This window comes from Oncorhynchus keta, chromosome 21 (genome assembly GCF_023373465.1).
Source record: "Oncorhynchus keta strain PuntledgeMale-10-30-2019 chromosome 21, Oket_V2, whole genome shotgun sequence".
Taxonomy (NCBI): Eukaryota; Metazoa; Chordata; class Actinopteri; order Salmoniformes; family Salmonidae; genus Oncorhynchus; species Oncorhynchus keta.
In genome coordinates this window covers 21955386-21969284 of record NC_068441.1, presented here as the reverse complement: position 1 = coordinate 21969284, position 13899 = coordinate 21955386, and the positions used below count along the sequence as shown (strand labels likewise).

Genomic DNA, 13899 nt, shown 5'->3' with positions numbered 1-13899 from the left:
GGGCACGTTCACACCCATGCACACAAACAACCCAGAGAATGAGTGACACGAGTTTAACAAGTGAAAACAAATGGATGCTGTCACGAGATCGTAGGACGGAGGATTGGAAGAAGGACACAAACAAACCCCAATATTTCTCACAGGGTTATGGATGGTACTGTTCTGCCTAGCATCTGTTGTTGTCTAGGGGCCCCTTAGAAGCACAGTGATTCATCTCTCAGTTGTATCATGAACCCAAGACTGTCTGAAAAACAACACCAAGAAAGATCCCACTCACAGGATTTGACCATCAGCATGGTCTATTCTACAGAGGACTCAGAGGGAAATACTACTGTGGATTTGAGGCATGATTATTGTCACTGCATGTTCTCCCTGTGTCATTTTGTCACTGAACACATCAATCAACTTCTCTATAATCTTCTAACCCTGGCCTACTGCCCAGCGTGACTGGTTTACAGGCTTTTTCCAAGATAACACTCTAAATACTGTATTTAGATGGCATGTGACAGAGACACACATATCCAATCTCTCTCATGCAGATACACACTCATATACTAGCTCATGCATATCCAAGCAACTTGAAAATCTCAGCATGTGCGCATACACCCACATAGGCTCACATCAGCACACACACAGAAAGGTCTTGCCTATGACTCACATCACCTTGCCAGGATAAACATTCTAACAGATACGAAGTTCAGATAGGGTTCGATGGCATGGGTGTGTGTTTGTATGTATGTATGTGTATATGTGCATCGTAATTCAGCTGAGCTCCACACATGATAAATTAATCCTGGCTGAAGGCATGAGACACAAATAATTCACACCTGTCCACGCGAATATAAGTGTGAGTGCCCATGTGTATTCCCCTGCTGTCAGTTTCATACCTTCACACACATACATGCGCACACAGACACACACACAGATCCACACTCCTGCCTTACCTTCATTGTTGTCGTTGTTGTTGTTTCCGGCGGTGCCCAGTGTCTGTAGTGATATAGTCCATAGAAACAGTGCTATGAGCCCTGGGTCTGAAGACATGGTGCTTACACACACACACACACACACACACTTACACACTACCAATCTCCCTCTCTCTTCCTCTCTCTCACTCCCTCGCTCTTACTCTCCCTCAGACTTTTGCTGCTTCTGTGTCCCAGTGCTGAAGCGGAGCCTAAGCCAGCACTGAGAGTGTGTGTGTGTGTGAGTGAGTGAGAGAGAGTGTGTCTGAGGGGCTGAGGGCTGGGATAGAGTTAGAGACTGCCTCTGTTCCTCTCAGCCTCTCTGTCTGCTCTCACACATACATACACACTCAGGGGAGGGACCAGACTGTCACTCCAACTCTCAGTAACCAATTAGAGGGCAGGATTCTGAAGGTCCACAAACCAAATACTCTCACGACACCTCACGTTTACCTATCCTACCTTGATACTCTTTCTCTCAATCTCTAACGTGTTCTCTGTCTGACGCTCCCACTCTCTTTCTTTTTCTCTCACTCCTGCATGCACTTTTGACTGTTCTCTGCCTCTCTCTCGCTCTTTCACTCTCTACATCTCAATCTCTCCTCTCCGTTTACTCTCGCCTCCCTCTCTACCTCGCTTGCTCTTACTCCTCTTTCCCTCACTCACTCACACACTCTCTCAACTCCACCTCTCCCCCTCTTTCTTTTTTGTACTCTTCTACAAATTCTTTAAGAAACACTTGCATCTAATTATCATAATATTTTCTGTCCTTTTTTACATACAAACATATTCCACCAGCTTTTCACCTTTTAGAAAAAGGTTCCCTATTGATATTAACGGAAATCAATACAATGTATTTCTTTCAACACTGTTTAGATTGAGACAGTGGAATATAGGAGAATGATCAACTGAAGGTCATCAATAATTAGAGGTGTGTGCACCCTTGCGTGTGCGTCCATCTGTGTGTGTGTGTGTGTGTGTGTGTGTGTGTGTGTGTGTGTGTGTGTGTGTGTGTGTGTGTGTGTGTGTGTGTGTGTGTGTGTGTGTGTGTGTGTGTGTGTGTGTGTGTGTGTGTGTGTGTGTGTGTGTGTGTGTGTGTGTGTGTGTGTGTGTGTGTGTGTGTGTGTGTGTGTGTGTGTGTGTGTGTGTGTGTGTGTGTGTGTGTGTGTGTGTGAGTGAGAGCTTCTTGTTGCTCCATACAGCCAAATCCTAAATGTTCCCTGTGGCGAATTTCTGATTCAGATAGTCAGAAGTCCTGGTGGGAGTGTGAGTGTGTGGGAGTGTTAGATTCAAGGACAATGATCAGATATTGATCCTTCTGACAAAGGGAAACTTCACTTGGCAATGACATTATTACTGAAGGATGTGTGCGTGCGTGCGCATACGCGTGTGAATCAAGGACAATTATCATCTATGGATCCTACTGATGGAGAGAAACTTGGCATCAAACTGCAACTTGTCTGATTGCAGAATAAGTACTGTGTTTTCCCTGTAGCTAAAAGCTGACTGGATCAAGGGTTTTGGCTGTCTTCCCATCAATCACAGAACAGTTTTCTGAGGACACTGCTCTTGGTGAAAGCAATGTAGTCTCTCTGTTTTAGCCCCCACTATCGACAGGCCACCAACTGTGTTTGTGTGTGTTCGTGTTTAATTATTCTTGTGGGGTTAGGATTTTTGGGTTAAGGTTGAGTTAGGGTTAGTGTAAGAGTATGGGTTAGGATTAGCTTTAGCATTAGAGGTTAGGGAAAATAGAATTTTGGAATGGGACTGAATTGTGTGCCCCCGCAAGGTTAGCTTTAGAAGACTGTGTGTGTTTGTATGTATGTGTGTGTGTGTGTGTGTGTGTGTGTGTGTGTGTGTGTGTGTGTGTGTGTGTGTGTGTGTGTGTGTGTGTGTGTGTGTGTGTGTGTGTGTGTGTGTGTGTGTGTGTGTGTGTGTGTGTGTGTGTGTGTGTGTGTGTGTGTGTGCAGCTGGCCTTGTGAACAGGGAGACTGAGTGAAGGATGGAGGGATGGAGAGAGGGAGGGATGGAGAGAGGGAGGGATGGAGAGAGGGAGGGATGGAGAGAGGGAGGGATGGAGGGATGGAGAGAGGGAGGGATGGAGGAGATGAGTGTCATTGCCAAATGCGGGCAGTAGTAAGCCTGCCAAACCGTTCCCCAGGCAAAGGGACACGGGGGGGGGTACAATGGTTCCCCCTCATCATGTGTAGTGTGCCTCGTTGCATACGTGCAGCGTCTTAATACAGGAGGGGAAGACACTTACAAATATAAACACATACAGCAAGGGTGGCAGGTAGCCTAGCAGTTAGAGCATTGTGCCAGTACCCGAAAAGTCGCTAATTCTAATCCCTGAGATGACAAGGTGAAAAATCTGTTGATGTGCCCTTGAGCGAGGCACTAAACCTTAATTGTTCCAGGGTTACCGTTGATAATGGCTGACCCTGGCAATGACCCGACTCTCAGGGGGAGTTGGGATATGCAGGCTACAACTCAAGGAAGACAGCTCCCCTGGAGGATGTTTGATCAAACTCATATCAACCTCTTTTCATCTCATCTATACCTCTACTTCATTTCAGTCTCATCAAATTGAGATTAATGCTTACTGTATTCACTGTATCAATAAGCTTAAATCATTCTTGCTTGAAACAAGAAATGTGCCGTTATCAGACCACACAGTCAGTGTATTTTGACTGTTTCTATTTGTTTTTGGGGATGATGTGAGACATACAAAGAAATGACTTAATGAAACACAAAGGGCTATTCTTAGTATTCCATCCAATATGGGGCTGTTGCTGTGACCATTTTACCACAACACTGGCAATCATGAGTCATTCCAGGTGACCGTTGAGTCTGAGTAATCTCCTCTTATGCAGTCAGGGCATGCTTTAGTAATATCCAACTCGCTAATGGCCTGGTACTCAGGGCTCTATTGTCCTTCTAACCACTCTGACATCAAATCAATCGAAAATCACATCAAACTTGTATTATCAAAACAGTATTGTGCTTTTAAAACTCACCTCACTGTGTTTGATCAATTGGAAGGAAGAGGTTCAACAACAGGTTGAAACTGAGTGCTTCAAATCCAAACACAATGAAATGGGCAGCGCTTTCTAAGGTGATGATTAATTCTAAACAGCCATGCACATATTAAAGGCCTATATATGAGCTCAAGCCTGAAAACCCCCCAGAATTAAAATAATGATTGTACCATTCTTTATACGATACATATCCTACCGCATATTACGCACTGCAGAAAACATTTGAAAAGAAACTGATTGAACTAGCCTGTATTCCAAAATGTAACACATTCTAGTATTCACCTTAGAGTGTGGACTGTATTATTTTGCATACTAGATGGACTGGTTACCTGATGCTCCACTCCAAACGTTCTATCCATGAGTCTTAGAGAGAACGTATAGGTCTAGACCATGTTGGTTGATTGAATGTGCCGAGTGGCTGACATAGTTAGCCTCCAATTATTGTGAATTTGCATTTGATTTTGAATAGCAAAGTAAAGGGAATGTTTATAATTTCATAATGAATAGGATGACACATTAAGCTATCTTAAGGGACATAATATCTCACCACTGTGCATTTCCATCTCCTCATCTCCTCACTTTCTCAAGCAGAGAGAAGAGCTGTCAACAGTTTAATTCAATATGTTTTGTTGTGAAAACATGCTACTTCTGATGTTCCTGAAAAGATTTCACATGGTTTCCAAAATTAAGCTTTTGGTAGCTGCCGAAACAGGGTTGTGAAGCCCATGGCATACAGAGTTGGGACGGAATCCGTTGCGCAGTGAGAGGCTGCATGATCCTCAAGCAGTGGTTGGTGCCTGGAGTGAAATAACCAGAGTAGCCTACCAAAAGGAACAAGCAGGAAAGCTGCTTCCATTCCCTATTCGAGTGCATAGGCGGATGGCATGTACTTTTTTCCCCTGCCCCTGTTCCTACCCATTTGATAATGGGCCAAAACTAATTGAACATATTAGCAAAGACATTGTTATATTGAGAATAGTCTAATGGGTGATACTAGGATCACTTGATGAGAGAACAGCTGTGCTGCCTGAGGCAAGGAACAGAGCGCAAGCTTTATTTGCAACTTTTTCAAATCATCAGTAGCCTATAGTCACACCCTGCAGCCCATATACTGTATGTTTTGATTTCTAAGACATTCTAAGGTTTGTATCATTAACAAATAAAGTTGCCAAATACCTAAATATTGCGTAGCCTGTAGGACCTGTTTCCAATTCTCAATTTTACGCTGAACATAGTTTTCATCAGCACACTCGCTCTGGAAAAAATATAATTTCTGTGTTATTCAGTTCAGTTCAATTATATTTGTCTTACTATAAAATCATAGAATTTAAAATAATGGCACAGGATTTATAAGCTTGTCATGTCTGCTAAATGAACAAGCCTCCAGCCTATGGATAACATAATAGGCCAACTCATATTCTGTTCATCTGAAACACATTTTCTTCATATCATAATGTTTCTTTAGACCTACCTAAATTAAATAATGGATTTCTTGTGATGGTGTAAATTACATGGACTTATTATGCATCAGCAGCTAATACGTATGGAGGCCTGGAGATGTTAACTTTTGCATGACAATAACCGGCTGACAAAAATGTTTGACCGCCACAGCCCAAATCCCATAGCACCAAACTAGAAAGGTACCCCTCTGTCTACCATAGAGAGTATAGTATATTTCCATATTTACCAGGACGAAAGCCTTAAAATCACTATAAATAGAGTCCTTATGTTTGATATCAGTGAGGGAATTTCTAGCAGTGTGAGTGCTGTCAGTTATAATCAGAGTGATGCTCTGTCTGTCTTTCTTTCTTTAGCTCCGAAATACATTAACTTATTAAAACCCTGAGCAGCTCTCCCATCTTTCTTCTCTCCTCCTCATGCTCCACATTCTGTGTTTCATTGGTGTTGACAGCAACAGGACAGTAGGACTGCAGTAGGACTGTACACAGACAGAGGAATACACTGTATATAGACTATACAGGGAAGTGAGGAAGAGGACAGTGGAAGAATGTGTGATTGTGTAACAGATGTGATCGTACTACGTAACTCTCTTGCGTTGTGTAATAAATAAAGAATGTCCAGCCAGTGATCCCAGTTGATTGGTGTGTATTCCTGACATTAGACACAAGGTGACACATAGATGTGCTGGACAGAATCTGTTGATGGCTGTAGATACGTATGTAGCATGGAAACAACTGTGTATTAGCAGAGGCTAATGCGACCATTACATCTTGAACATGCTAGCTAACTCACTTAACTCACAGCAATCATAAATACAAAAGCATATCACTGGAATCCCCCATTATCAAACAGGTACCGTACACATACAGTACATACATCAGGAAATGTACAGAGTGAACTCGTACATATTGTAAATACGTAGAGTTGAAGTCGGAAGTTTACATACACCTTAGCCAAATACATTTAAACTCAGTTTTCACCATTTCTGACATTTAATCCTAGTAAAAATGCCCTGTCTTAAGTCAGTTAGGATCACCACTTTATTTTAAGAATGTGAAATGTCAGAATAATAATAGAGAGTATGATTTATTTCAGCTTTTATTTCTTTCATCACATTCCCAGGGGTCAGAAGTTTACATATACTCAATTAGTATTTGGTTGCATTGCCTTTAAATTGTTTAACTTGGGTCAAACGTTTCAGGTAGCCTTCCACAAGCTTCACACAATAAGTTGGGTGAATTTTGGTCCATTCTTCCTGACAGAGCTGCTGTAACTGAGTCAGGTTTGTAGGCCTCCTTGCTCGCACATGCTTTTTCAGTTCTGCCCACAAATGTTCTATAGGTTTGAGGTCAGGGCTTTGTGATGGCCACTCCAATACCTTTACTTTGTTGTCCTTAAGCCATTTTGCCACAACTTCGGAAGTGTGCTTGGGGTCATTGTCCATTTGGAAGACACATTTGTGACCAAGCTTTAACTTCCTGACTGATGTCTTGAGATGTTGCTTCAAAATATCCACACAATTTTCCCTCCTCATGATGCCATCTATTTTGTGAAGTGCACCAATCCTTCCTGCAGCAATGCAACCCCACAACATGATGCTGCAACACCTGTGCTTCACAGTTGGGATTGTGTTCTTCAGATTGCAAGCCTCCCCCTTTTTCCTCCAAACATAACGATGGTCATTATGGCCAAATAGTTCTATTTTAGATTCAGCAGACCAGAGGACATTTCTCGAAAAAGTACAATCTTTGTCCCAATGTGTAGTTGCAAACCGTAGTCTGGCTTTTTTATGGGGGTTTTGGAGCAGTGGCATCTTCCTTGCTGAGTGGCCTTTCAGGTTATGTCGTTATATGACTCGTTTTACTGTGGATATAGATACTTTTGTACCTGTTTCCTCCAGCATCTTCACAAGGTCCTTTGCTGTTTTTCTGGGATTGATTTGCACTTTTCGCACCACAGTACATTCATCTCTAGGACACAGAAGGCATCTCCTTCCTGAGCAGTATGACTGCTGCGTGGTCCCTTGGCTCTCACAGACCTGTAACTTCTTCTTTAAGAGGCTCCTCTGTCCTCCACTCGTTACGTGTATTAATGGCACCTGTTTGAACTTGTTATCAGTATAAAAGACACCTGTGTCCACAACCTCATACAGTCACAATCCAAACTCCACTATGTCCAAGATCAAAGAGCTGTCAAAGGACACCAGAAACAAAATTGTAGACCTGCACCAGGCTGGGAAGACTGAATCTGCAATAGGTAAGCAGCTTGGTTTGAAGAAATCAAGTGTGGGAGCAATTATTAGGAAATGGAAGACATACAAGACCACTGATAATCTCCCTCGATCTGGGGTTCCACGCAAGATCTCACCCCGTGGGGTCAAAATGATCACAAGCAAAAATCCCAGAACAACACGGGGGGACCTAGTGAATGACCTGCAAAGAGCTGGGACCAAAGTAACAAAGCCTACCATCAGTAACACACTACGCCGCCAGGGACTCAAAATCTTGCAGTGCCAGACATGTCCCCCTGCTTAAGCCAGTACATGTCCAGGCCCGTCTGAAGTTTGCTAGAGAGCATTTGGATGATCCAGAAGAAAATTGGGAGAATGTCATATGAAACCAAAATATAACTTTTTGGTAATAACTCAACGCGTCGTGTTTGGAGGACAAAGAATGCTGAGTTGCATCCAAAGAACACCATACCTACTGTGAAGCATGGGGGTGGAAACATCATGCTTTGGAGCAGTTTTTCTGCAAAGGGACCAGGACGACTGATCCATGTAAAGGAAAGAATGAATGGGGCCATGTATCGTGATATTTTGAGTGAAAACCTCCTTCCATCAGCAAGGGTATTGAAGATGAAACGTGGCTGGGTCTTTCAGCATGACAATGTTCCCAAACACACCGCCCGGGCAATGTAGGAGTGACTTCGTAAGAAGAATTTCAAGGGTCTGGAGTTGCCTTGTCTCCAGATCTCAACCCCATAGAAAATCTTTGGAGGGAGTTGAAAGTCCATGTTGCCCAGCAACAGCCCCAAAACACCCCAAAATACCAGCAACAATGTGTGAAAACCTTGTGAAGACTTACAGAAAACGTTTGACCTCTGTCAATGCCAACAAAGGGTATATAACACAGTATTGAGATACACTTTTGTTATTGACCAAATACTTATTTTCCACCATAATTTGCAAATTCATTCATTAAAAATCCTACAATGTGATTTTCTGTAGAAAAAAATGTAATTTTGTCTGTCATAGTTGAAGTGTACCTATGATGAAAATTACAGGCCTCTCTCATCTTTTTAAGTGGGAGAACTTGCACAATTGGTGGTTGACTAAAAACTTTTTTTGCCCCACTGTATGTTATCATGTATTAACCAAAAAAGTGTTAACAAATCAGAATATATTTTATATTTGAGATTCTTCAAATAGCCAACCTTTGCCTTGATGACAGCTTTGCACACTCTTGGCATCCTCTCAACCAGATTGTGAGGTAGTCACCTGGAATGCATTTCAATTGACAGGTGTGCCTTGTTAAAAGTTCATTTGTGGAATTTCTTTCCTTCTTAATGCGTTTGAGCCAATCACTTGTGTTGTAACAAGGTAGGAGGGTTATTCAGAAGTTAGCCCTTATTATGGACTTGGTCTTTTACATGTCAAATAACTGCTCAAATAAGCAAAGAGAAACGACATGAAGGTCAGTCAATACGGAACATTTCAAGAACTTTGAAAGTTTCTTAAAGTGCCGTTTCAAAAACCATCAAGCGCTATGTTGAAACTGGCTCTCATGAAGACTGCCACAGGAATGGAAGACCCTGAGTTAACTGTGCCGCAGAGGATAACACCGTACCCAAACTGGCTGCGCGCGTGCGCTATCATGTGCCATCGTGCGCAATTTAATTTTGCGCCCCCCCACACCAAACGTGATCACGACACGCAGGTTAAAATATCGAAACAAACTCTGAACCAATTCTATTAATTTGGGGACTGTAATGAGTTTCCTCCTCTTCTTCCGAAGAGGAGAGGCGAAACGGATCAGAGGACCAATACGCGGCGTGGTAATTTTCCATGGTACTTTTTTAATGCTTTCAGGTACACATGAACAAACTAACAAAACAAGAAATGTGAAACTCAAAACAGTCCTATCTGGTGCACACACAGAGACAGGAAACAATCACCCACAAACACACAGTGAAACCCAGGCCACCTAAGTATGATTCTCAATCAGAGACAACTAATGACACCTGCCTCTGATTGAGAACCATACTAGGCCGAAACATAGAAATTCACAAAACCTAGACAAACAAACATAGACTACCCACCCAACTCACGCCCTGACCATACTAACTAAACACAAAACACAGAAAATAAAGGTCAGAACGTGACAGTACCCCCCCCCAAAGGTGCGGACTCCGGCCGCAAAACCTTGACCTATAGGGGAGGGTCTGGGTGGGCGTCTGTCCGCGGTGGCGGTTCTGGCGCGGGACGCGGACCCCACTTCACCCTTGTCTTTGTCCGCCTTATTTTCCGCCTCCGTGGCTTCCGCCTCCGTGGCTTTCTCACCATGGCAACCCCTCTCAATGACCCCACTGGACAGAGGGGCAGCTCGGGACAGAGGGGCAGAAGCTCTGGACAGAGGGACAGGGGCTCTGGACAGAGGGACAGGGGCTCTAGACAGAGGGACAGGGGCTCTGGCGCCTCTGGGCTGAGGGGCTCTGGCGCCTCTGGGCTGAGGGGCTCTGGCGCCTCTGGGCTGAGGGGCTCTGGCGCCTCTAGGCTGAGGGGCTCTGGCGCCTCTGGGCTGAGGGGCTCCGGCAGCGGCGCCGGACAGGCGGGAGGCTCCGGCAGTGGCGCCGGACAGGCGGGACGCTCCGGCAGCGGCGCCGGACAGGCGGGAGGCTCCGGCAGCGGCGCCGGACAGGCGGGACGCTCCGGCAGTGGCGCCGGACAGGCGGGACGCTCCGGCAGCGGCGCCGGACAGGCGGGAGGCTCCGGCAGCGGCGCCGGACAGGCGGGACGCTCCGGCAACGGCGCAGGACAGGCGGGACGCTCCGGCAGCGGCGCAGGACAGGCGGGACGCTCCGGCAGCGGCGCCGGACAGGCGGGAGCACCTGCAGAGAGGAGACAGAGAGACAGCCTGGTGCGTGGAGCTGCTACAGGAGGCAGCGGCGCCGGACAGGCGGGACGCTCCAGCAGCGGCGCCGGACAGGCGGGAGGCTCCGGCAGCGGCGCCGGACAGGCGGGAGGCTCCGGCAGTGGCGCCGGACAGGCGGGAGGCTCCGGCAGCGGCGCCGGACAGGCGGGAGGCTCCGGACAGGCGGGAGGCTCCGGCAGCGGCGCCGGACAGGCGGGAGGCTCCGGCAGCGGCGCCCGGACAGGCGGGAGGCTCCGGCAGCGGCGCCGGACAGGCGGAACGCTCCGGCAGCGGCGCCGGACAGGCGGGAGCACCTGCAGGGAGGAGACTGAGAGACAGCCTGGTGCGTGGGGCTGCCACAGGAACTACCAGGCTGGGGAGACTTTCAGGAGGCTTGGTGTTAGGAGGAGCCTGAAAGACCGGGCTGTGGGGAGCACTGGAGCTCTGGTGCGCAACCTTGGCACCACTTCCCCAGGCTGGACAACTACTCGAGCCCGGACCCTCCAGAGTGCAGGCACAGGTTGAACCGGGCTGTGGGTAAGCACGGGAGATCTAGTGCTTACTACACGCACCTCTCCCCTAGGCTCCACTCCCACAGTTGCCCGGTACGAGCGGAGCGCAGGCAGAGGACGCACTGCACCCTCCCAGCGCCCGGAGACACAGCACGCAGAGCCGGCGCAGGATAACCTGGACCAAGACTGCGTACCGGCGACCAGACCCGCTGAGCAGGCACCATACGCCCTGGCTCAATGCCCAAACTCGCATGGCACTCTCGGGGGGCTGTCCTATAACGCACCGGGCTATGGACACGCACTGGCGACACCGTGCGCTCAACCGCATAACACGGTGCCTGACCAGTAATGCGCTGCTTATCATAAGCACGAGGAGTGAGCTCAGGTCTGCTACCTGGCTTAGTACCACACCTCGTGTGCCCCCCCCCAAAAAGAATTTGGGGCTGCCTCTCGTACCTGTCGCACTGCCGTGCTGGCTCCTCATATTGCCGCCGCTCAGCTTTCGCTGCCTCCAGCTCTACTTTGGGGCTGCGATTTTCCCCAGCCCGTGCCCAGGGTCCCTCTCCGTTCAGTATCTGCTCCCATGTCCAGGAGTCCTGTGATGGTGGCCTCTGTTGTTGATGCTGCTGCTGCTGTCGTCGCTGTCCTTTACCACGCCGCTTGGTCCGATTTTGGTGGGTGATTCTGTAATGAGTTTCCTCCTCTTCTTCCGAAGAGGAGAGGCGAAACGGATCAGAGGACCAATACGCGGCGTGGTAATTTTCCATGGTACTTTTTTAATGCTTTCAGGTACACATGAACAAACTAACAAAACAAGAAATGTGAAACTCAAAACAGTCCTATCTGGTGCACACACAGAGACAGGAAACAATCACCCACAAACACACAGTGAAACCCAGGCCACCTAAGTATGATTCTCAATCAGAGACAACTAATGACACCTGCCTCTGATTGAGAACCATACTAGGCCGAAACATAGAAATTCCCAAAACCTAGACAAACAAACATAGACTACCCACCCAACTCACGCCCTGACCATACTAACTAAACACAAAACACAGAAAATAAAGGTCAGAACGTGACAGGGACAGGTCGAAATTATTAAACATTTATGGTAATTTAGCTAGCTAGCTTGCAGTTGTTAGTTAATTTGTCCAATTTGGCTAGCTTACTGTTGCTAGCTAATTTGTCCTGGGAAATAAACGTTGAGTTGTTATTTTACCTGAAATGCACAAGCTACTCTACTCCGACAAGTAATCCACACAAAAATGGTCAACAGAATAATTTCTAGACATCTCTCCTCCTTCCAGGCTTTTTCTTCTTTGGACTTTATATTGCGATTGGCATCTCATAGCTACCACGGCGACCGACCGAACTCAGCTCATCTTTCAATCACCCACATGGGTATAGCCAATGAGGAGATGGCACATGGGTATATCTGCTTCTATAAACCAATGAGGAGATAGGAGAGGCAGGACTTGCACCGCGATCAGCGTCACAAATAGAACTGACTTCTGTTTTAGCCCTTGGCAACGCAGATGCTCGTTGGCGCGGGCGAGCAGTGTGGGTGCAATAATTGAATAACATGTATGTTTAAATTCATTTTGCAACGCAAGCGGTGTGTGTAATATTCATATACTGAATTATAATTGGATGCATTTTACTGCCGTACCATACTGTGCTATGATTGGTTAAGACCACCCAGCTGGAGAGGTCATGGTCAGTTGATCATGGTATGAGACACGTGAACATGCCAGTTATAGCTAGCTAATAAAGGGCTACATTAAGAAATATCCTGTTGTACTGCATTTTATTATTTTGTACAAAGCGTGCAAATCAAGACATTGTGTCAGAGAAAAAGGACTAAAAGATGGATTTTTCTGGAGTTCCATCACCTCGAATGGACTGGGAGTCTACAAACTTACCCGGTGCATGGTGCAAGTTCAAACAGCATGTGGAGCTAATGTTCACTGGTCCTCTGAAGGAAACAGGAGAAGAGGAAAAGTGCAGCTACCTGCTCCTCTGGATCTGTGAAAAAGGGAGAGATATTTACAACACATGGACACTTACCGAGGCTGAAGAAATAACTCCAAAACAGAGCGACACAGACTCAGAACATCCCATAACATGTGGATATAGTGGATACAAAGTGCATGGCAAACAGGGAAATTGCCCAGTTAAAGGCAAACAGTGTACTAAATGTGGAAAATGGAATCACTTTGCAAAAGTGTGCAGAGCTTACCTTGGAAAAACAGTACATGCAGTGAGTGAAGATGAAATGTTAATCAAAGAGTCAAATACTGATGAACTGTTTATTGATTCATTGACACAGAAAAATCGAATGTCAGAGACAGAGCAAGCCTTTGCTGACATTGAGATAGGAACACAAGGTACAGAGCTAAAGTTCAAACTAGACACTGGTGCACAAGTAAACTTTATTCCTCTGAATAAGTACAACATGTATCTTTCATCAAAGTTTATGACGAGTATTTCTGTTATTTGATGTGGCTCTCTGCAATTTCTCCGGATGTTTTGGAGGCATTTCTGAACATGGCGCCAATGTAAACTGAGGTTTTTGGATATAACTATGAACTTGATCGAACAAAACATACATGTACATTGAGTCCTGGGAGTGTCATCTGATGAAGATCGTCAAAGGTTAGTGATTCACTTGATCTATATTTCTGCTTCTTGTGACACCCTCTCTTTGGTTGGAAAATGGCTGAATGCTTTCTGTGACTAGTTGATGACCTAACATGTCTGCTTTCGCCGAAAATACCTTTTTGAAAATTGG

At 46.0% G+C, this 13899-nt stretch overlaps 2 protein-coding genes across 3 annotated transcripts in view; one reads left to right on the top strand and one right to left on the bottom strand.

Moving 5' to 3' along the window:
- LOC118370843 (ephrin type-A receptor 8-like) overlaps positions 1-1228 on the bottom strand; it is a 153131-nt gene extending 151903 nt beyond the window's left edge. The window contains exon 1 of one of the 2 annotated variants that reach the window (XR_008074244.1): positions 945-1228. Coding sequence is in view for 1 of the 2 variants with exons in the window: in XM_052473469.1 (XP_052329429.1) it covers positions 945-1041 (97 nt within the window). In the remaining variant the exon portion in view is untranslated. The remainder of the gene's footprint in view (positions 1-944) is intronic. The other variant, XM_052473469.1, reaches the window with a different exon arrangement.
- LOC118400263 (succinate dehydrogenase [ubiquinone] iron-sulfur subunit, mitochondrial-like) overlaps positions 1-6931 on the top strand; it is a 401361-nt gene extending 394430 nt beyond the window's left edge. Inside the window, exon 9 of the transcript XR_008074268.1 lies at positions 6810-6931. The gene's annotated coding sequence lies outside the window, so the exon portion shown is untranslated. The remainder of the gene's footprint in view (positions 1-6809) is intronic.
- The last annotated feature ends 6968 nt before the right edge of the window (positions 6932-13899 follow it).